A 23,444-nucleotide genomic window follows, 5' to 3' on the forward strand; every position below is an offset into this window, starting at 1 on the left:
AGTTTGGAAGCCAAATGTGTTCTTCCTCTTGAGGAATATCTGTTATGCTTTCATTGATTGACCGATTTATGTTGTGCCATCTAATCAGTGTGACTCTTAGCATTCCACATTTCTCTATGACACTTTATCTCTAACCAGGCCCTTCAGGTCTTCCAACACTATTCTTTCAGTAGCAATCTAAACAAAAAAAAATGTTTTAAAGTAAAGATGCAGAATTCCAATGTGATTAGAACCCCCAAAATGGGGGGAGGGGAAGCAGGGGACAAAACACCTTTGTTATTGTCCTGATCTGCATGAGGTGACTATTTCCAGGCTACAGGAGAGTTAGAATGGGGCATAGAGAGAACGTCCCCTACCACCCTATACCTGTTTCCTCATTCAGCCTGTCTATATCCTTGTAGTTAATAATTTAAAAAGTATCCACCCAATGTCTAAATAAGAGTTGCGGTGGCGCAGTGGTTAGAATGCAGTACTGCAGGCTAGTTCTGCCTGCAATTTGGCAGTTCGAATCTAAGGTTCAAGGTTGACTCAGCCTTCCAAACTTCCAAGGTCAGTAAAATGAGAACCCAGATTATTGGGAGCAATAGGCTGACTCTCTAAAAGCCTTAGAGAGGGTTGTAAAAGCACTGTGAAGCGGTATATAAGTCTTGTGCTATTGCTATGTGAAACTGGCATGTAAGCAATAGGGAGAATGTGTCAGCAGTCAGGTTAAGTACAGTAGTGCTTTTTGAATATGCCTGTATCCATTGTTGAAGCAACTGAAACAACAGTGATTTTAAAAGGGTGGGCTCTTTTTAGTTGTTAGGTCCTTAAGGAGATCAGAGAGATAACCTTTTCAATGTGATACTTATGTTAACATCTATTCATCACAACTGAAACCAATCTTTCATCCTGCTACATGTCTCTCAAGGTTATCTATATTGGTCAATCTACTTTCTGGAAAAACTAATAATAAAGTTGGTATGTCTGCAAGTTAGTCCCTTGAAAACATAAATGGCAAACAACAATGGAATGGTTTTTCTTTCTTTTTTTAAGTGGGGCTAGTTCAAAATAATATAAGTACTACAAGTCTATAAGTCATAGGTTTAACACATCTTTAAAAACAAATTAGGAAAATTAAAACATTAATCCAACACCACCAAATGATGAATGAAACAACAGCTGAACCAAATTGATCCCAATGGCTTGTGTAAATCTCATTCCAGCATTGCCATTTCCTTCATGACACTCAGTCACTGAAAATGTGGTTTTAATCAAGAATGACTTCTTGCTGCAATAAGTGCTATAGATTGACCTGTATGGGTTCTTCCATAGCTGTATCTCTTCCTTTTCATACGGAAACAACTTTCTTGGAACACAAAATTCTAACATCCAAAAGAGAAATATTTATTTTTTTTACAGTATTCAGATTAACATTTTGTATAAAATTTTGGCAGGTGTGGCCTAAGCTAAGTTCTTGTACAAGATGGGCCGAGTTTTTTAAAAGAAGATCTCAACCACCACAACAGCCTCAAGATTCTTTGAAGATACCAAAGAATAGGGTTGGGATAGAGGGACAAAGCCAGAACCTCTGTGGCAGAAGCCCTCCAGCAGGTGTTCCAGGAGGAAAGAGTAAACGGAGAAGAGAAGATTCATATTTGGACCACAAATTTCCTGTGCTCACTGTCTGCAGAATAATGACTTCCATTATGATATGGGTGCTAATAAAATATGTCCAGTTAAAAGGAAAGCAGCCATCCTCCTCTTGCGAAAAAGGTTGACCTCAGTGAAACAATTAGTGATGGGCAAAGAAGTCTAGGTTTCCTATATGCTCTGCATGCTCCGGCTCTGCTCATGATTTCCTCCTTGGAAAAAATCCCTTATTTGGTAGCCTTTATCCATTAAAAATATTGTGTCCATTTTCCTCAAATATCCATTCATAGAGGGGGGGGAGGGGGAACCTTAATAAGGAAACAAGGTGATAAAATCAGGAAAGCAGAAATGGGTTTAGGATTGAGTTTTACTCTGGGATCAAGGGTAGTGGTTGCAGTTTCTGAGCTGGGAATTGCATTGTGTCCTTTTCAGCTGCATTTGCAAGATTTCACAACCATGTTAGACAGCTGTTCCACTTTTGGGGTCCTTCCAACATAATACAAGATAGTCAGGGGATCCAGATCCTGGGGAACACAACAGGGGGAAGCAGATGCTTCAGGATTCAGAGTATTGTATAAACCAAGAACCTGGAAAAACAACCAAGAAGTATATGAGGATCTTAGCTAGTAGTTGCCAGTTGCTAGAATTAACATTAGGCAGGAAGCATATTTAAAAATACAACATTTACAGCTTCTACCTCAGTTCAACCACTGGGTCAATATATTGAACAATTTACTGATCAAATGATTTTTCCTAAGTAAGTGGTGTAACACCCAAGCCTCTGTCTTAGCAAATATAATTCTTTAGCATATTCCTCTCTTTAAAAATAAATAAGTAAACTGGGTGTAACCGGCTTACAGTCTTGCTAAGAGTTTCAAGAAAAACAGCTGAAAAAAATCAACTTACTTTGGCCAGCTTTTTGAAATCATACTGGATTTAATCCAGTCCTTCTCAAGTATCAACATTCACCTCCCAACTGTTTCAGTTCTCTACAACTCCATGTGAGATACTTGCTTTGCTCCATTCTACATATTGATATAGACAAGATCAGAGGACAACCGAGGAAAACTAATATTTGTCTATTTTTCAAGCTCGGGGTGTGTAGTATGTCCAGATACTGCAAGTCTACTTCTTCCATTAGCCTTCTTCATGGCCCAATCAATTTTACTATCAATTCCTCTCCTCTCAAACAAAATATTGTATACAGAAAATAATTATGAAGATAGCTTATAAGTTCCAAATTTTCTAGGATGAGACAGACTGCTGTTTATTATGTATTACTATAGAACTGCTATGTAGAGGAAGTATACCTCCTTCTTAGACCCTATTTAACAAGAGACCTTGAGTTGACATTGAGTTTTCACAATATACTAAGTCATAATATGTTTGATTCTTAGTGTGTTTTTATGAATCCAGCCTTATATGTTTTATGATTTATCATTTTCTGTGTATGTTGTCAATTGTTGCATATGAGGTTAAAAAACTGATTTAATGTAATTTTGAAACTGAGTCATGGATTTCTTATCATGCAGATTTCAAAATATGCACAACCAAATGGAAAACAGATAGCACTGCTATCTGAAAATGCTGCACTGCTAAGAAATATTCAATCAGTTCTTCTACATTCACAATAATTGCAGCACAGACAACACTCAGAACAACTGCTAGAGTGCTTCACTGGGTGTTTCTTATCCATGCTGATAGTTGTCTTCCATCATGGAAATTCTCCTCTATAGCCAAAGTTAATCGTTATTACAGTACTTTGCCATATAAACACTTACGACAGGCATTAACAATCACAGTGTTAACTATGGTTAATTATTGACCTCCATAACTGTTGCCAGAGGGGGGGAGGATCCTTTTCAGCGAACCTTTATTACATTTATTTTATAGAAAAGAATATTTTTATTGGCTCAAGGCCCAGAAAATGGGTAGAAAGCAAACAAGGTATAGAACTCAGGGCTAGGTCTAATTTTTGTTCATCAGAAATTCAGGGGCAGAATGCAGAATAGTAAGCCACTTCACACTGCACTAAAATTTGACTTAAAGAGGGAAAAGAAAGGCAAATACTGTGCCTAAGGAGATGTAGTTAATCCCCAGGAGCAAAGTAATGAATGTAATCATATATCAGTCATCACTAGATATGGTTTAAACAAAATGTGCCCAGTGATATAGCTGCAAACTATCTCTCCCTGATTTCCTTTTCAGCTGGAGCATAAGTATTTTTCAGCTGGAAAAAACTTAGAGAGGGAATGATGAGTGTGAGCTTATTAAGGAGTTCCTTCTCTTGGTTCTTCCAATGCAATTGTCATCACACTAAGCCCACAGATCAGAGATGTCTTAAAACTACCCATGGATGGGGAAAGGGAGGGGAATCATCAGGGGTATCTGCAACTAAACTTCAGTGGGCAATGAATGCCTCTGGAATAAGACTGATCTGAGAGTTAGGGTTTTACTCCATTCCTTTGTGTAGAACTAATTAAAAACACATTTCAGGTTTTTATGTGCTGTTTCCTTTGACCCAAACTTCATTCTACATCTTAATTCCATTTTGAATAATGTCTCTCTTTACACAGTCTTGGAAAAGCCGTGACAAGGACTTCACACACTTTTTTTTTTTTTTTTTGAAAAAAAGTAAAAACCAGACACCAAGTGGCACTGGAGGGAGGGAGGCCACAGTGTTTGGAGAGAGGAAATGTTATACTCTCTATGCCATTTTCCAAATCTAAAATATTGCCCTGTCAAAGCAAACTCTTTTATTTCCCGTAAAGAAAAGTCAGACAAAGCAGAATGGCTGCCTCTTTCAGCAACCAGGGATTTTGAAGTGTGTCTTAACTACACATATTTGCCCGTGTTTAGCAGCATTCATAGTTAAAAAGGGGAAATCATTCTGTGAGCAATAAGAAACTTCCCAGCATGTTTATTTGGGGAGTGGAGTGGAGACATGCTCAGAATTTTGAGACCATGTTGAGGATTGTTTTGCAAAATGATTGCCATGGGAAAGAAGCTTGTTTATTCACAAAACAGCCATGATTGATGTAGCCAGCCCCCAAACACCAATTCGCCCAAAGATGAAGATGAAAGGTATGGCAGAGGGGAAGTGCCTCAAGTTTTCTTTGCTTTTTTTCTGGGCACTTAAGCAGAGTACCAAGGAAGGCGCTTTCTACCCCGTTTTTATTTTCTGTGAATGATGATGGCAGTCCTCTTCTGACCTTAGACTTTAATTCTCATCATTCTTCAACCAGCATACCATAGCTGATGAACCAGGGAGTTGTACTCCACACAACTTGAGGGTATGAAGGCTGAGGAAAACTTGATCTGTAGACCTTATGTTGCATTCAGAACTGCTCTTGTAAATAAAAATTATGCTGTACACCAATGTTTTCCTTTTCAGGATGTCACCAGTTTCTTGTTTAACTTTTAAAAACTCAAAATTTTTAACTTTTAAAAACTTTTTAAAGGAAGGTGAGGTTTCTATTTGCGCCAAGAACAAATTAACTGTCTTTCTGCCCATATTTAACTCAAGCTCCACTAAGTTTAATAAGAACCTAGGAAACTAGGTGCAAGACTGCCTCAACAAATAACAAAAATTCATAAAACGTACCATATTTTTCGGAGTATAAGACGCACCAAGGTTTTGAAGAGACATTTTTTTTAAAAAGTAGGTAGGTAGATAGAGGGATAAAGAGGGAGAGAAAGAGAGAGAAATACAGTACTTAGGGAGAGAGAGAGTAGTTAGGTAGGTAGATAAAGGGATATAGAGAGAAAAATACAGTAGGTAGGTAGGGGGGAGAGTGTGTGTGTAGGTAGGTAAGTAGGTAGGTAGGTAGGTAGGTAGGTAGGTAGAGGGATAGATAGATTAGGTAGGGAGGAGAGTGTGTGTGTAGGTAGGTAAGTAGGTAGGTAGGTAGGTTGGTAGGTAGAGGGATAGAGAGAGAGAGAGAAAGAGAGAGAAATACAATAGGTAGATAGGGAGAGAGAGAGAGAGAGTAGGTAGGTAGGTAGATGTTTCCAGATAGAGAGAGATAAATAGAAACAGTAGATAGGGAGAGAGAGAGTAGGTAGGTTGGTAGGTAGAGGGGGAGAGAGAGAGAGAAAGAGAGAGAGAGAAAGAGAGAAAAATACAATAGGTAGATAGGGAGAGAGAGAGAGTAGGTAGGTAGGTAGATGTTTCCAGGTGTATTTATCCATGTTCTGGGAAAGGAAATCGCTGACAATCTGCAGCACCTAAGACTTTGTTTCTGCTGGCACAGCACTTGATCAATGTAATTCCCATCAATCAGTTAAAGAGCTTTCCAAAAGGGGGAGGGGAGTTTTTGGACTCTGCAAACCTCCCAAAAATGGCCCATTTTTTGCTAAAATGGGACCATTTTTTTTTTAAAAGGCATGAATAGCCTTGGGGGGGCTTGCAGAGTGCTCGGGGGAGGGAAACGAGCAAAAAATGGCCCATTTTTCATGAAAATGGGTCCATTTTTGGTCAAAAGAATTGCATGCATAGCCTTATAGAGGCTTATAAGGTGCTGCTGGGGGCTGGGGGGGCAAAAAATGGCCCATTTTTTGCTTATTTCTGCCCTCCCCAGCCCCCAGGAGCTCTCTGAAAGCCTCCATAAGGGCATGCATGGCCATTTTTGTGAAGGAGCGGGCTTTGAGAGGCCAAAAATGCTATATTCAGTGTATAAGACGTACCCAGATTTCAGCCTCTTTTTTGAGGAAAAAAGGTGCATCTTATACTCTGAAAAATATGGTAACTATCCATGAGAGGGAATTTAGAGATGCCCTAATGTGCAAGTTCTTTGCTCATATTAAAACACTGATTACCGTGCTGTGTGTGGTATCTGCACTACGAAGGTAAGGGCATGGCCCGGAGCAAAAGTTAGCAAAGTACCCCTTTGGCTCATGCACCCATTTCCAGCCTAGATCTTGACGAAAATCAATGTAGAGGCGACGTACACAGCAGTTCTCCTCCAGATTCCTAGAACAAAAAGGAGCTGATATTAAATACACTCAGATCATTTATTCAAATTCAATAATGTATTAATTCAAGAGCAGCGTTTCTCCAGAAAGAACATGTATGTAATTTGGAGGTCCTAATGGATTCTCAGCTCCTGCTCAAAGACCAGGCAGCAGATGTGTTTGGTCTTTTGCTTTAAATAAATATAGGCACCTGCATTAACACTGAGTTATACGACCTTGACTGACTGACTGACTGACTGACTGACTGATTCACTTACTCACAACGGAGAGCTTGGCAACCACCATTTTGGAACATGCATGTATGCACAAGAAGATAATCCAGAAAAAAAGTGTCAGTATCTGATTTAAGGCTTGAAGTTTGGTGTTTTTTTTTAATTGAGCAAAATTGCAAAAAGGAAACAGTAGCTACTAGGCCTACTTCCTATCCAAGTTTTTTTTTACTATGAAACTTCATGCAGATGAAGAAGAGGATGAAAATCAGCCTGAAATGAGAGGGCTGTTTCTTTCAATCGAAAAAAAAAACAGGGAAGCTGCTATAAATATTTCAAAGCAGCCATAGTGATTAGTTTGATTTTGTAGAGAAAACAAATTTTGGGGCCACCCTACATAAGTGACAGAAGATTCAGGAGCATATTACTCTTCTTAGGTGAATAGCAGGTTTTCCAAGCTAGTATTGTTGTCAATCCACTGTGACACCCTTATAGTTGGTGCTACGATGAGTAAATTAGTACATGATCCCAGAATGCTGCTCAGCAGAGTAAGGGAATTATGAACAATAGATGAAAAAAAGCTTCACTTGTGTTATCCCTCTTCATATTACATTCTAAAAGAGACAGTTTAGGAAGAAGTAGAGGATGAAAAGAGTTTAGTCTATAGATAATCCTTTAATCCCTGGACTTTATCTGTTTCCCTGACTCCATGCTTTGGACACCTGCTCTAACAACAATCCCAAGACTTCAATAAAGCCGCCCTGCATCTCTTGAGCTAAATGCAGCCCAACAATTATGTGAAAGAACTCACACTAAAAAAGGTCCAACTTATTCTGAGCCTTACTGAACCTGTTTGGTTCTTGGTAGCACTGGGAATACATCATTTAAAAGGAATATTTCTCTCCTTTCTGTGATTCCTGGTTTCCTGCACCTGGTATGTTACTATGGTTGCAATCCAGACAGTGCATATCAAGTTTGGGCTACAAAGATATATTTCCCAAGTGCTAGTGGCACCTGCCTCATAACAAGATAGAGTAGCTTGGAGTTTTTGTTTCCTCTGGTTCTGGAAAGATGTCATCTTCACCTCTGAATGGGGTAGCACTCCCCCAGAGCAGTTGTGCAATTTGGGATGGTCTGGATTTGCAACTCTGCTTGAGGAAGGACAACCATTGGTTGGTTTGGGGAGTTTTTATATAAATCAATCTTGGTCCCATTCTTTGATCTTACACCTGTAGTCACTCATTCCCTGGTCACTTCCCAGCTTGATTACTACAAAGCACTATTCCTTGGAAACTGGATATTGCAATTGGTTCAGAATGCAGTGAAGTTTGAAGTTTTAGACACCACTCATTTTGCCCATACTAGATCCCATTGTTGTTCAAGCTGTTCTAGCTTCCAGTTTCTTTCCAGGTACAATTCAAAATGATTGTCATCTCTGTAGCCCTGTCTGGCATGGGGCCAGGTCATCTCCAAGGATATCTACCTGCTGCACCAGGCCATATAAGTGGGCATTTTCTGGATCCCTTCACTCAAATGTTGTAATCTAACAGAACTCATGAAGCGTGCCTTCTTAACCGAGGACCCCACCTGGTGGAATACCTTCTCCCTGAGCTCACAAGCCCCACCCATTTGAATTTCCAGAAGAACTTAAAAAGATGACTTTTCCTCCGGCATTGGGATCAGGTGAGGCTGGACTCTAATGGTAGGTGTGGTTTTGTTTTTCAAGTATTGCTTTTAATTGTTTTGTTTTTCCACTGCAGTGAATCAAATAAACAAACATGCAAAAGAAAGAGAGAATTTGCCTTCTCTTTTTCTAAAGGGATGACTTGGTTCTTCCTACACAAAGTGGAATTTTTCTTCTCTCAGCCAGAGAAAATAGATTTTGGATACTAATTTCACATTTAAAGTGAGGATTAATCAATTGCCAAGATTTAGAGCTGGGAGGGAATTATAGTTCTCAGAGACAGTACTTAACCAGTGGGGTTAATCAGTTGCACTTCACTTTAAATTTCAAAATGATCCAAAGTCATCCCAATGTTGCTTTCAGGAGCATTTTTTGACAAAGAGATGGTTATTTTCCAGTAGGTTCAGGAATCTTAGCTTACCGGAAGCAATAATTGGTGTCCAATGCTCGTTTCTTTCTCTGGCTTCTCACAGCTGAACCTCCAAGACGATGTGGAGGCAGCATCATCAGAATCAGGTGGGGGTTTTGTAGGTCTTTTTGCCTCTTCAGGCTCCCCAAATCCCCACGGCCATGGCTCTCTTCACCATCTATCCCTGAGAAGCATGGGGAGAGGGGGGAGGGGAGAGGAGAGACATCAAATGTCATAGTTGCTTTAGAAAACTTGGAATCCATAAATCTATCTTTTGTAAGGATTGTGGTTTTAACAGGATAAATAAATCTGACAGAAAATCCTGAAGGTCCATTTGTTTTATAATTTGCAGACTGATGATGGAGATCATTTTAATCTATCTCTTGATATCTCAGTCAGTTCCTGAACTGGCCAAAAGAGATAAATTACTTAATAATGGATGATATCTGATTAGACCCGAACGGCTGGAAAAAAAAATCTGAGATATAAAATTCCTGAATATTATTGCCAACAGTGCAAGACCCAAAGCCAAACCCTTGCTAATACTGAGATTACAAAAGTTGCTGGCTTCCTATGATATTACAAACCATTCCGAATCTCTATGCCCACACATTGCAGCAGCACAGCAGAAGTGAGTTTTTGAAAGGCTGGATTTACAAAGTTGTACTTATAACTCAGTGACACAGGTAATTCCCATAATACTTTTATGGGAATAATAATAATAACCCCATAATACTTTTATAGTTTTATGCCAGTTAAACCATCATAGGTTTCCCCAAAGTTGTATGAAAACATGGAGAATTCTACTAAGAGATACCAGTTCTAAGCAGCCGGCTTAGAGTTCCCTGAAAAGAGTATTGTTGTTAAGGCAATCTGTAAATGCACAAGTGCCTGAGCTCATTATCTATCCTTAATGTAAACAAATATCTGACAATTGCTGGCAGAGAAGCACACACATTGCTATGTAATGGAATATGATTAGGCCATGAATGCAATAACAATACTCAAATTTACGTGAGTTACTTTACTTTCCCCTCCAGTTTCATTTCTGTCACCTTTGAATTTGATCTCCAGCACCTCATGCAGATTCTCCAGAATGTCACCATTGGATTGGAAGGTATTACATGGGCAATGGACACTAATCTCGAGTCCTAGATTAGATTCTGTAAAAAAATGAAGAATTAAAAAAAAAAAACCAGCCAATATTTTACCAACCAATATTCCTGAAAGCAAATAATGTCTCAGCAATTTTCATTTCTTTTCTTCTATTAATTGAATCTGTTAAGAGTGGAGATCCTGAATGGATGTTCTCTTAGCATTACAAAAGATTCAGAACTGAACTATGTGTGCAAACCATACCAGATTCCTTCCAGTAGTAGCTTCGTATTGAGTTTTCTGTCTTGTTCTGGATTGCTAATCTGAAATTATCTCAACCTTAAACAAAAACAAGTTATACATAATGTACTATGATGATATTTTGGAGCAGGCTGGACTGACCTATCAACTTTTGACAGGGATCTTAATGGGTTTTGCCATATTAGTTTGAACCTTAAGATACTTTTGAGTTCCTCAAAGAAATTAGCAAGGCCTCAGTATTTTATTAAAAGGCTGTTGGTTAAAAAAGAGAATTTGCCTGAATAATGTGAATAAACAATCTAGAGATCAGTGACACCCAGTTTCAAGATTTCCAAACCTTAATTATTTGGATGGAGCAATACCACAGAAATCAATATATCTTTCTTCCAAATAAATAGAAAAAGGCCTGGCTGTTGTATTTTTATACAATACCTTTTTCCAACTACATTCTATAAATGAAATAACTAAGTAACTTTCTGTTGGAGGTCTAAACCACTAAACCCAAAATCCAGCAAGAAAAGACCTTCTGTACAACAATTAGGATTTATATGGGAAATGAATATTCCAAGTTTACATATAATATTTGGACACTGCTTTGCATTTAATTGTCATGGAATCTGAACATTCTTGGCAGAATTATTGGAGATAGGAAACATGAGAGTAACAAGCATATCCCTCATAGGCAGAGACCGCTGTCTATGGCCAGAAGCATAGTCTGAAGTTCAAGCCTGAATTTTAGCACCTGTCCAGTTTTCCAAGCTAGCTGCAGCTGCTGAATCTCACAGCCTGTGTTTTGTTCTATTATTCTCAGCTGAATGCTAATCTCTGTAGCAACTGCTGTATTGCATTAAGCTATAAGGCTCCAGGGTAGGACTCTCTGTCAATTTGTAGCTCTCAGCATTACCACCACCACCACCACCAGCAGCAGCTTTTCCTCTATGAACAATCCAGGCACATGATCACTAGTCTGCTAAAATCATTTGCCTACATATCTCAATTTTGGCTGCTGCCCAGATGCTAATGTTCCTGTGAACCTCAGCAACCAAGAAACTAATTTATAAATCATGGTATGATGTTCGGCTCATTACTAATTATGTGAGAAAAAACTTCATATAAAACAATACTAGAATCAATTCACATCAGATTTTTCCAATCTGGAATTTCCCAATGTATTGGACTTAACTCTTATTGGCCATGATAGAAATTGCAGTCCAATACTTATGGAGCCCATTAAGTGGGGAAAGGCTGATTTCCTATATGTCTCTGTCTAAGCAGACACATGTAACTTGAGTAAGTTAGTTAGAGAAAACTAACTTACTTTACGTGCCACTCACCTCTATGAAAAAGCCATTCACGGACAGTCTCTGTGACATCGAAGGACAGCCATTCAGGAGAGCCCCGTGTCAGTACATTTCGGCCACTTAGGTACCGCTGCTTTGCAATATGCTCATCAGGTTTCAAGATCTACCGAAGCAGATGACACATGACATTGTTTAGTTCACAAGGGACAGTTCCTGGGTTTCCTTTGATAAGACCAACTCTTCTAGTAAGAATGCTTGAGTTATGTTTTTCCCATCTGGTTTTCTATAATATGTAAAATGTCTAATGTGATTCATCTGAGCAAATTCTAGCCATGTCTCCCAAAGGAAGAATTGAACATGACAGGAAAGCATGCATGTAAAAACTGACATAGGGAATGATAAAATACAAGGGGATGAAGTTACAAACTGAAGCGGGACTGCACAATAATTTGGCCCATGGTTTCCCTAGAAAACTACTTGTCAGAACCATGTCTTGATTCCCTGTGAGAGATGTGTATGCCTCCACATGAAGGGCTTAACTTCTCATATGCTACCATCACTATGAATTTTTGAAACAATACTAGCCTAGATACCCAAACTGCCTTATATCTTCCTGGGAGCAGCTCAGGGTAAACATTGGCCATGAACTGAAAGGGCAAAAACTATGGTTAAAAGGAATAATACTTTCCTAAATTATTAGTAGGGCATCTAGTTTCAAATACATATCTTTCATTCAATAAGGGTGCTGTGAATAAGCCAAGTGCTCAGAAATGATTTCTAATACAGCACTCCTATTTGATATTTTCTACTTCTCAAACTGAATTACAATATTGGATATAATGTAAGTGATTAACAGTATGAACTTTCTCTTCTACTTACCAGTATGCCTATTTGCTTATATTGGAAGACTGCTCAAATCCTAAATGACTCTAGGAGACATTCAACTAAAAATCAAACAAAATTGGGCTCCACGATCATCTTGTCCCCAGACTTGGGAAAACAATCAGATTTTCAAAATGTCCTGGATGACATTTAAGAGGGAGTCATAAAAGGGAATCTTTATCCAGTAGACCTTTCTCCCAGGTAAATAGGCATATTTTGCAATGAAGAAATTAAAATAGTTGATAGCTTCTGTATTTTAAGATCAAACAAGTAATTAAGAAACACACTGCAGTATTTGGTAGAGCAGCCAAGATGATTTTTGAAAAGTTATTCAAGTGCCATTACATCTTTATACCTACAAAGAGCATAATTATACAACCAGTGGTGGGTTCTGGATCCCATTGCAACCGGTACAGTGCAACAGGGCCGGGCATCCACCACATGCACACACGCAACATGTGCATGTGTACTTACCGCCCGCGACACTCCGTGACATTCCAGCTGCTCGGTGGAGCATCATGCAGGCGCTGTATGCTCCGTGCGCATAAGCCCCAATCGGCTTAAATACAGGTGAGGGCGGGCGGGCCCTCTGGAGAACCATACCGGAACGGTACTTGGTGCTCCCAGCAGGCACCAGTATGCCTGTACCGGAGCGTACCGGTCGTATCCCACCACTGCATGCAACCCATGGTTTTGTCTATAACACTCTGGAAGAGAAAGTTGGACTTTGAAAAAAACAGATAAGAAGAATATTGATGCTATTGGACTGTAGTGATAGAAAGCACTGAGAATGCCAAGAAAGTCTGCTTGCCAAGAAAGCAAACAAAGAGATAATCAAACAAATCAACCCAAAGTTCTCACTCAATGATAAATGACTAACTTTGGACATATTATATAAAGATCTAGCTTTCTGGAAAAGGCTGTAATTCTGGGAAAGGTAGAAGAAAAGAGAAGAAAATGACCAACAGTCAAATGGAGGACTCCGTTACAGTGGCAATGAGTGCTTCACTGGAAGACCCAAAGGACCAGGTTAGGGACAGATCACCATGGATCAAATCTATTATGTGTCTGCTAAGAGTCAACAACAACTTGATGGCATGTAATCATTCAACTAGGCATAAGGATTGCATTATGCTATACTGAATCCAATGGATTTCCTTGATTTAAATGGCGTGCTCTCTGAGTGCCCTTATGCAAAGTATTTGCTTTTTTGTTGCCTGATTATAATCACTAAAAGACCTAGGCCAGAGGAGTTATCCAATTATAGAACAATCAATTAACATGATCAAGAGATAGACAAGGTCATGGTTCGAATGCTCCTCACTGCACTCTTGTTGCTGCATGCCCTGTCTGCCCCCTGCCCACTATGTTCCTGAGAAGCAGGTGGCTCAACAGGCTGACACAGAGTCTGTCTTCAGTTTGCAAGGGAAAGATGGTGTGGTGTTCGACAATGCAATAAAAGATCTTCATCCAATAACCACCTCTGCCAGTCTGCTTTTATCCCATACCTGCTCTATGTGTTTCTCATTCGCAGAGTGATCTGTCTCTCCCCATAGAAGATTCACTGCTATCCCCTCTAAAGTTACAATGCCAAGAGAAAATCCTGCATTCTCAGGCCACCAGTGTAGAGTTATAGAGCCATTTGCACGAAAGAAGGAAAGACAAATCCTCTGGACTTCTAAGGAGAAAAAAGAATCAACTCCTTTCTACAAACCAGATCAGATTAGTTAAGATTCCACCCTTAGCCTGTCCCTCCCTCTCCTTTAAACATTAGTTACTGTTGTTGTTTTTACTTCAAAGAGCAATTTGTTTATATGATAACAAAAGAAAATTGCAGTATTTTAACCAGCAGCTCAAGAAAAGAAAAGAAAAGAAAAGAAAAGAAAAGAAAAGCAAGATAGTTACCAATTATGTTGAATACTGCAATCTTGATTATATCTCCTCCCTCACCCCACTGGACTTCCCTGGTTAAGAAATTAATATGCTTCATCCTTCCAATAATTTTGTCATAGGCAACATTACCATATGAACAATTTCTAGGCACATTTTAAAATGCCATTAAATAAATATTTTTAATATCTAATCCGATTGTCTCAAAGATGCTTTTCAAAAGTCAACTGGACTTTCTGAGCTTTTTCTTGAAAATGTTTTGCTTCTCACCCCAAGAAGCATCTTTATCCAATTGCTTTTCTACTTTTCAGGTATTTTAATTTTTGATCAATTTGCTTTATCTATTTTTATCTCTTTTTATTAACATATAAATATCAGTTGCTGTATTAAGCAAGCACCAAAAGCAAGGACCTCACTTGAATGTATCTTCCAACTTTCTGCCAATTTCCCATTGAGTGCTTATGGGGAGCCAGCAGAGAATGTCAGAAATTGTGATCACATAACTCCAAGGACCCATTATAAATAACTAATACTTAGATGTGAATTGCAGTGATTCTTTTTAAAAAAAACTTCAATAATACTGTTTGTAACTCTGACATACTACGTGGTAATTAATACTGACAGAATCATTTTATCTTTTTTACTATTTTTTAAACTTTTAGTTTAGCTTTGCTTAGAATCTGATCTTGGGGATAGGGAAATTTTCAGAAGGGAAGATGATGCTCTACTCTCCTGATTTACCAGCAACCCCTACCCTATGTATCTCCCCACCCAATAATATTCTTGCCTTCCAGATACACAATGAAAACTGCATGGGGGCAATGCCTGGAAGGGGAGAACTCGTTCACATCAGCCCGTTATCCATTAACATATCACAGGGCTATCCTTGAGATTCCCCCACATGGTGCATTGACATCCATGCTAGATGTTTGCATCTGGTGATAGTGGGGGCTGCTATCAGCAGTTGGGGGTAGGGCGTGCTGGGATTTGAAACATTTCCCTCTTCTGGCAGAAGCAGTCAGCAGCTGTGCTGGCTTACTGAACAGTGAGGAATCCCTGCGCAATATATTGGCAGCCATGGCAGCCGGCTGACACATTGTACAGTAAAGAACAGAGGGGAGGGGTCATGCCTATACCAGCCCAAAGTGGCCAATAGTTGTTGGAATGATCTCTTGGCTTTGCATCATTAACTTAGTATGAGCCAAAGTACTAAGCACAGTGCAAATAGCCTGATTTCCAGGGGAAGGTGGAAACCTACATTTAATTTCAGTTTGGCTCAGCTGGCTTGGGCTATGGACTAGGGTTGAGAAGGCTGCATTATATGTATGATCTTTCAAAATGGTTAGCCAGATATTCTCAGGATGGACGTAGGAAGATGTGAAGATGTGCCTTTTAGTAACAAAGGACAAGAGAAGTCACTTTCTAGTTTGCACTGCTGGATAATATTTATTTATTTATTTATTTATTTATTTATTTATTTATTTATTTATTTATTTATTTATTTATTTGGCATAGGGATCCAAGCTAGTGGTGGAATTCAATTTTTTTTACTACTGGTTTTGTGGGCGTGGCTTGGTAGGCATGGCTTGGTGGGTGTGGCATGACTTGGTGGGTATGCTTGGTGAGCGTGGCAGGGGAAGGATACTGTAAAATCTCCATTCCTTCCCGATCAACTGGGACTCGGGAGGCAGAGAATAGATGGAGGCGGGGCCAGTCAGAGGTGGTATTTACCGGTTCTCCGAACTACTCAAAATTTCCACTACCGGTTCTCCAGAACTGGTCAGAACCTGCTGAATACCACCTCTGATCCTAGCACATAACATGCCTTATCTATAAAATGATGAAATAATTCTATAATGCTAACACAACCATAGCCTTGCTCATTCTCCCTTCATCACACCCCTGCCTTCTGTAGGAGGAAAATACTCAGATACCAGAGACAAAAGGTTTGTAGTCATGGACCAGGCCTTGGAGAGGAGGGTATTGAAAAGAAAGCAAAAATGTCCATTAGAATTAGCAGATTGTCCCTTAAAATGCCCTGGGGTCCTGCTAGGAAGCAGGATTACCTGAAAGAGTTCAATACGCTGCTCAGAACGTTTGGAACTGAGGTTTGGCAAGCGAAGGACCCGAAACTCTGCCCGGAAGAGGTTGGTGATGTTTGTCTCTGCTGAAGACACATTGAAGCGGAACATGTTGGAAGTTACTCCTTTGGGGCACAGCGGCAGCTCATCTAAAAGAAAATGACAAATGAGCTGGAATGGCATTGAGGAGGGAGATCATAACCCAAACAGGATTGAAAGCATTTCATTTAGTTATTTATTAAATTTATATACTGCCCATCTCACAGTTTGACGTGACTCTTTAGATCTAGGTAGAAAAATCAAGGCAGACTTAACATATTATTTTACTCCTTGGAAGTACTTTCTACCCAGATGCTATTCCTTAGACAGATTAAAACATTTAAGAGCAAAAGAAACAGTGGCCTAGTATGAATCAATAAGTTGATATCTTCAAATAGCCATCTTTTAATGATTCATCCTTCAAGCTTATTAATAATTTGGTCCCATATATTCAGGATAAAGAACAATCTTAAACTGAATAAAGAACAATTGGTTTAAAGTCACTGTAAAGGATAACCACCTAAAACTGGCTCATCAAAAACCAAAAAATTATTTTAAAAACACATTATTTTCAAACAGATTCTCACCTAAACCAACTAGGAAATTAGTAATTTGGTAATTGTTTTTATAATTAAAATAGCTGTATTCAATCATTTAAATATTCACATGTCAGTTTTTTCTTATTTCTTCATGAATAAACAAATTAACCCCAAATCAAAAGCTGCTGTTTTGCCACCAACTTTTGTTGGTGCAATCTTGAGGAAGCCCTTGGACAACATACTGTATTTGACATTGTGATTTCCCCTCTTTTTCCATGACTAGTCATAGAGTAGGTGTATTAACACATTTTTTTAAACCCTACATCGCACATATTTCGGTTTCTATTGCAGTTCTTGTATGTCCCTCACCTCAAAAATGGCAGGAAACTCAAATTTAGTGATATGTTCATAGGGGACTCTGGAGGCTCTAGGTTGTCTCTCTTGATCTATGTTATCAAAGGCTACTGAAAAGTCCAAGAAAATCAACTCCAGGTGGAAATAATACATTGAGATCACTGGAATGGACTGAATGCCAATTCATAGGTCAAACTTACATTGAAATAGGGCTACACAAATCTTGTCAGTCTCAGGTACCTCCTTATCTAACTTAGCTTGTGCTTCCTTTGCTCTCTCTGTCTCCTCTATAGAAGCTTTGGTATTTTTCCACAGAAGTTGACTTTACACCTTAGGTCCAAAAAGCAGACCACCAGGAGAGGGCTAGATGGAGTCTTTAATTCCTCAATTCCTTGCCCACACGCATAGACTACTCCCCCAAGCCCCAAAAGACAGGGCTCTCCACTGCTTTTGACAAGAAACAAAGATGTAGTGCTCTGGGAAGCCAGCCACATGGCGTCATGTGGACAGGAGCCACTGTTTTTTTTTGGGGGGGGGGGGCCACATACACTCCTGTCCTAGAGATGAAATGGGCGTGCATATGCAAGGATCTACTTCGCCTGTCATCATTTGGAATCAGGATGTGGGACTGTCTGCTTTTCTATCGGAGTGAAAGCTCTCCTCCTTCTGCTATCTTGCTTCCTCTTCAGGGCTAAAGTCCTGGAACAAGACAAATACTTTCAGCTATCTGGTGAACAGTTTGGAGCCAGTTCTATTTCCTGTGTATGCCGTTCGGAATTGTCTGTATCAGCACTGAAACCTCAATGGAATAAGACTCGCCCCACTTCCTCGGGTGGCGGGGAGTGGGGGAGGAGAGTGGGCTTGGCTCTATGTTTGTTCTGAATCACCACCTGGCAGAGGGACAAAGCCAGGGAAAAGTTGAATACTGGCCACTTTTGAAGACATGGGACCAAATCCATCATCCAGGCAAGGGAGAGAAATGGCATAGATTTCAGCAAGGCAGGCCTCTGCTTTCACCAGGGTTAAATTGCACTCTTATTTTCTTTATCATGATCTAACTTCTATGGCATCCCTTGGAATGCAAATTGTTTGGTCCCAGGAGACAAGTCAAAACAACACTTCCTCCCAGAGAGTCCACCGTTCCACTTCTCACTGTAAGCAAGATCCTACCTGGTTGAGTCTGGGATTGTTGTCAGCCAATCTCTGTTCTTACTGCCTTTATCTTGGCCTGGCGTTTCTCTCCCTGCCCAAGTACATTGACTTTGTATCCTGAATAAACTCCCACAGATCTTTGGCTAAACTTCTTTCCAGGACATACTTCAAATTAAGTATCATTTCCCCTATTGAAAAATACAGAATTTTTGGGAAGTTGGGCCATAGTTGGGATTTTAGAAGTATTTTGTAATCACTTCCACAAAATAGTTATTCATAACACAGCTGCCAGAGTTGATATGGGAAATCACAAATCCCCTGTTAAGTAGAGGATAGATTGTTGGGTTCCTGATGTTCCCTTAGCAACACCCAGGATTATGTCTATCATCCAACTGGGTTGCAGACACTCATTATTTTGGTTGTCTAAGAACATCCACAGTTCCCTCTTTCCATCAACAAAATGTAGCTCATCACTGTTCTATAACTAAAGCCAAATGTTGACTGCTTTCCCTTTCTCTGTACCTTAAGATGTGCTTCTGACAATTGTTGCTATTGGCACGGATCATATCCATCCATTTTTATGGAACAGTTTAGTCAAATTAAAGTATGATGCAAATGTACAGAGACATTTGCATCGTCACCTCATCATTTATTGCAGCTTGGTAGACATAGGAATCCCAAATGTCATTCATGGATTACTTTTTCCAGTTGCGATATTTGAAAACTTGTGAAAGGTATATGTTATATCCATTAATTGTTTTGCTGTCTCTTGTGTAGAGCATTGCAAGTTTCCACCAAATTCCTTGCCAATTTGTAGCAAGGAACAGAAACAGAACATATATTTCATGTTATTTCTCAAATAGCATTTCAAGCAACTCTTCCTTGTGTTTTCATTTATTTCCTGAATAACAACATTTTTAGGCTGCTGCACAATTTGTTCAGATAGTGTCTATTATGGATCAGGAAAATAATTGAATAAGTAACTATAAAGTGCCAACTTTATTGAACTAAAACTCCTATGATCTCATTTAATATAACCATATTGGCTAAGGATGCAGAAGGCACCTTTTTTATCCTTCAAGTGGCATTTGTTCAGGGAAATGGGCCTCAAAATAGGACTCCATAAGGAGATGTGAATGGGGCAGAATTTAAAGGGTGGTGACAAGCTTCAAGCAATGTCTTCTGTTGAAGAGTTTGTTGACTGATTACCTTCAATAATTGGATCCTCCCCATACCTTCCAAGCAGGGCAGTGGGGCCTTCTTTCAGCTAAGGCTGATGTAATCTAAGTCGGCACAAGAACAATAGAAGCAACTTTTGAGACCGCAGTGGCTTTCACTGCAGGAAAATCAGTAAGTTGGCTGAACTGAGTAAGTTATGGAAACATCTTGTTCTACTGGTTACTTCTTTTTCAGAACAGAATGTGAATTAAATGATGGGAGGTTTAGTTATATTTGTAACTAAACTCAAACACTGAATAATTCCCTAATCCTTTTATGATTTTCCTAACATGAATTCACATGGGTTAAGCAATGAATCCCTGAAACTTCTCTCTCTGAGGAAAAAATCAGATAAGCATAATTGTACCCTACAGTCTAGGTACTGCAATACTTTATTATAAACTCCTCTTTTATTACACTACCACAGTGAAATGCTGAAACTCAGAAATATTATTTTAAATTTCATTTAGCTTTGGGGCATTTGTTGTTTTTCATCTTCTGTGGCTCCATATTTTTACTACTTCATAGCAAAAGAAAGCACAGGTGTACAACATCTGTATCTTTGGTTGTTTTTTTAACCTATGTGAAGACCACTCAGAATCCTCTTTTCCTCTTATTTGCTTTATATATGTTCTGTTATGTATCATTTTCATAATGCTCTCAGCATTATGAAGAAGCTACTGTGCCACCTCTATTATCCTCTTATTCATGTCCACATTTTTCAACTTAATGAATTTCTTGGAGGGGAAATAATGTGATGGTGTAAATAAACAACTCTGTTGGTGTCTCTCAGAAGAAAAGCCATTTTTAAGGGTAGCTGCCTATACATAGGCTGAGTTTCTAACTTAGATCCTTGTTGCCAAGATAAGGACTATGATCTCAGATCTGATGTTACACCTAGTGTAAAGAAAGCCAAGGCTCTGCATGGAAAGGCAGAAGCATCTTCTTGGTTTCCAACAACAACCTGGCTGCAAAACTATTATGACAATCAAGATATATCATCACAATAAGGAGATGTTTACATTTTTGCAGAACTGGCAAAAGATTTAAGTGGCTGAATTACCAAATTTGCCAAATATTTTCTTTAGAATTCCAACTCTGCTCCTGAGTGCAGGTTCAATAGTCATACTGATTGCTGATTATTGAATGATTTACTTCATTGCATGCAAAGCAGAAACCAACTCTACCATGCCAATTGTGGCTGAATATACATTATGTATTATTATAGGAGAAAACTTCCCCAGCATCTGCAGTGATTGCTAGTGACATATGGAACATATTAATATATCTATTCTGTCCTTCAAAAATAATTTTGGCTTCAAAGCATCAAAACACTTTTTGCTCTCTCAATCTTGAAGTACATTGCTCCCACCCACTCATGTTCTTTGTCCCCCCCCCACTTGAGCTTTGTAGATATCCTTGGTTCTTCTCACACTGTCTGGATTTGGGGATGATGTTATTCCAAGGCACTGAAAGCTAGCTGAGCTTGCTTATTACCAATGCTAAAAACTTTTCTACCCGTGGGAAGAGGGGCTACACAACATAAAAAACCCATGATGTTTGTAACTGTTGGGTTCAGAGGGGCTGCAGGCTTCCAAGAGGCTATCGGTGTTTGCTCAGAGGCCAGCCCTACTTTCCTTAGTAAAAACTTACTTTCAAGAAAGGTGCAGAGATTGCAGCCTGAATTGACTAAGCTCTTACCCTCATCACTCAATCTATCTTCAGGTCTCTGCAGTTATCATCAACAAACTGGAAGATATTCTTGCCATTCTCTTCTCTTGTTGCTTTTTCTACCCCTCCCTCAAGGATACTTGGCCACGTCTTCTGTCTCACCTCCCACTCAGCTCTGCTATTAATTCGAGAGTCCATGAGGACACCTAATGGCAGTCAAGGAAAAAGTACTTATGGCCAGAAACTCACAGCCTCTTTCTCCAACTCTTCCATTATTAGAAAACCCATCTGAGCACACTACCAGACCCAAACCTGAAATATGCTTGGTAAAGATAGGTATTAACAAATCATTGTACAAATCTGTTTGACCCACAACTTTCACCCATGAGTTAAATTTGTATGCCACTTCTAAAGTCAGATACACTTTATTCTCATACTCAAAATGTTCTCTCCACATCCAACACATATACTTAAACATTTCTGGTTATGTTGGAAACACATTTACCTCTGTCTTTTGTATTTGCTCATATACACAGACATACTCGCACAGAGACACAAACACAAACCTATTTGCAAAATCACTTGCACATCTAATATATGTCCAGGCAATCAGCTCTGATGGTGCATGCATACAAGTATACCCTCATCCTTTTGCATAAATATCAGTGTCTTGGCAAGCACTCACCACTCACTGATACACCATGCCGCAACGAACAGTTATTGCCAAAAGATTCTGCATCCTAAAAGGGGTGGGGAAAACTATTTATCAGGATAGATCTCTCAAGAGACCTGGCAGAGAAATGCTCTTCATTTTTGCAACCAGGAATTTACAAACAGCTAAGCAACTGCAGAGAACCCAGACTGCTGTCCCTTGGATTCAGATCTATGCTTACAGGAGGACTCAGTCATGCTAAGGCAACAAGGACTCAGCTGTTGTCACAGGTTTTTTCCACACTCCAATCTTTAACTGCTTGGTGACTTTTCTTTCAAGAGGAGATGCTGTGTCCCCCCCCCCCTTGAATAAATGTTCAGTAGGCAACATCTCCCACCTCTTCACACTTTTTAAATTGCCCTCCAGGAACCCAGAAGGAACAAGGACTTACTGTGTTCGGGAAAGCCCTGGATCATGTCAAACTTGTGGATCTCTTTGGCGTAGTACTCGGACTCCGAGTTTTCCTGAGAGCAGCTGTCCTCCTTCTCCTCTTCCATCTCCTCTAGTAGTTCCCGGGTGCTGTTATACAGAGCCAGGACTTGATAAGGCACGTGGCTTCGCCCCACACTCTCTGGAGGGCTGGTTAGGCGCAACTTGCTCAGGATTTGGCCCCGGATGGCCTCTATCCTCTTCTTCCTGATGTGCTCCAGGTCCAGCGTCGTGCAGGAGGAGAGCGACAGGCTAACGGTGGCCAAGCTCAGGAGCGAGAGGAGCAGCAAAGTCCCGCGCAAGTGCATCTTCAGGCGGGGCGCAAGGTGGGGAAAGAGCGGCGGGGTAACTCCGCAGGGAAGCCGCGGGCGACCAAGCAGATCCTGCCGTTTGGCACTTAGCAAGAAGGGGCATGAAGGATCTCCCCGCCGGCCTCGGGAGCGGGTTGGACTCCGGAGCCTAGGAAGCACCGACGGCCGCCGTCCAGGCAGAGGAGGAAGCGGATCGGCACTCCGCCCCGCCGGGGTTCCTCTCCATGGGGGCGAGGGCGTCCGCGCAAGGGGGGCAAATCGGGCCGAGCTGCCGGCTTCACCGTCTCGCCCGGGCTCCCAATCCCGCTGCGCTGCTGGGCAGCTTCGGAGGAGGCAGGCGGCGGGGAGACTCCACGGGGAGTGCACGTGTCAGGGACCGAGGGAGCCCTTGTGGCTGCCCATTCATGCTGCTTCGTCGCTCGCCATGCCGGTGGGAAATGCGCCGGGACCGGGTCCCCTCAAGACACGCGCCTGAAGGGCCTTGGCTGTTCTTCCCTCAAGAGCTCCTGAGCTCCGCTCGGGCGGGCGGGCGGGCAAAGCTGCTAGCGGTGCCTCCTGACCGGCTCTCGGAGCTCGTCCGCCGTCGCCCGTCTGCCCAGTT

General features: G+C 40.4%; 1 protein-coding gene across 1 annotated transcript; it reads right to left on the bottom strand.

Annotated features, from left to right (window-relative positions):
- Window positions 1–1,012: 1,012 nt before the first annotated feature.
- Window positions 1,013–23,212, bottom strand: TGFB3 (transforming growth factor beta 3). Its single transcript, XM_032231811.1, has 7 exons — window positions 22,495–23,212; window positions 16,404–16,567; window positions 11,599–11,728; window positions 9,964–10,071; window positions 8,921–9,092; window positions 6,451–6,604; window positions 1,013–2,219 (listed from the first exon to the last, which is right to left on the bottom strand). The coding sequence occupies exons 1-7, from the start codon at window positions 22,838–22,840 to the stop codon at window positions 2,061–2,063; spliced, it is 1,233 nt and encodes a 410-aa protein (XP_032087702.1). The 5' UTR covers window positions 22,841–23,212; the 3' UTR covers window positions 1,013–2,060.
- Between the last annotated feature and the right edge of the window lie 232 nt (window positions 23,213–23,444).

The sequence above is a fragment of the Thamnophis elegans genome, chromosome 1 (genome assembly GCF_009769535.1).
Source record: "Thamnophis elegans isolate rThaEle1 chromosome 1, rThaEle1.pri, whole genome shotgun sequence".
Lineage (NCBI taxonomy): Eukaryota > Metazoa > Chordata > Lepidosauria > Squamata > Colubridae > Thamnophis > Thamnophis elegans.

What these genes read in the sequence shown, in the direction of transcription:
- TGFB3 (XM_032231811.1), bottom strand. Translation starts at nt 22,840, where the DNA reads ATGCACTTGCGCGGGACTTTGCTGCTCCTCTCGCTCCTGAGCTTGGCC. An exon ending in AGCGTATTGAACTCTTTCAG is followed by an intron (nt 11,729 to 16,403) that starts GTAATCCTGCTT and finishes CTGCTTCGGTAG; the next exon opens with ATCTTGAAACCTGATGAGCA. An exon ending in TGAATGGCTTTTTCATAGAG is followed by an intron (nt 10,072 to 11,598) that starts GTGAGTGGCACG and finishes ATTTTTTTACAG; the next exon opens with AATCTAATCTAGGACTCGAG.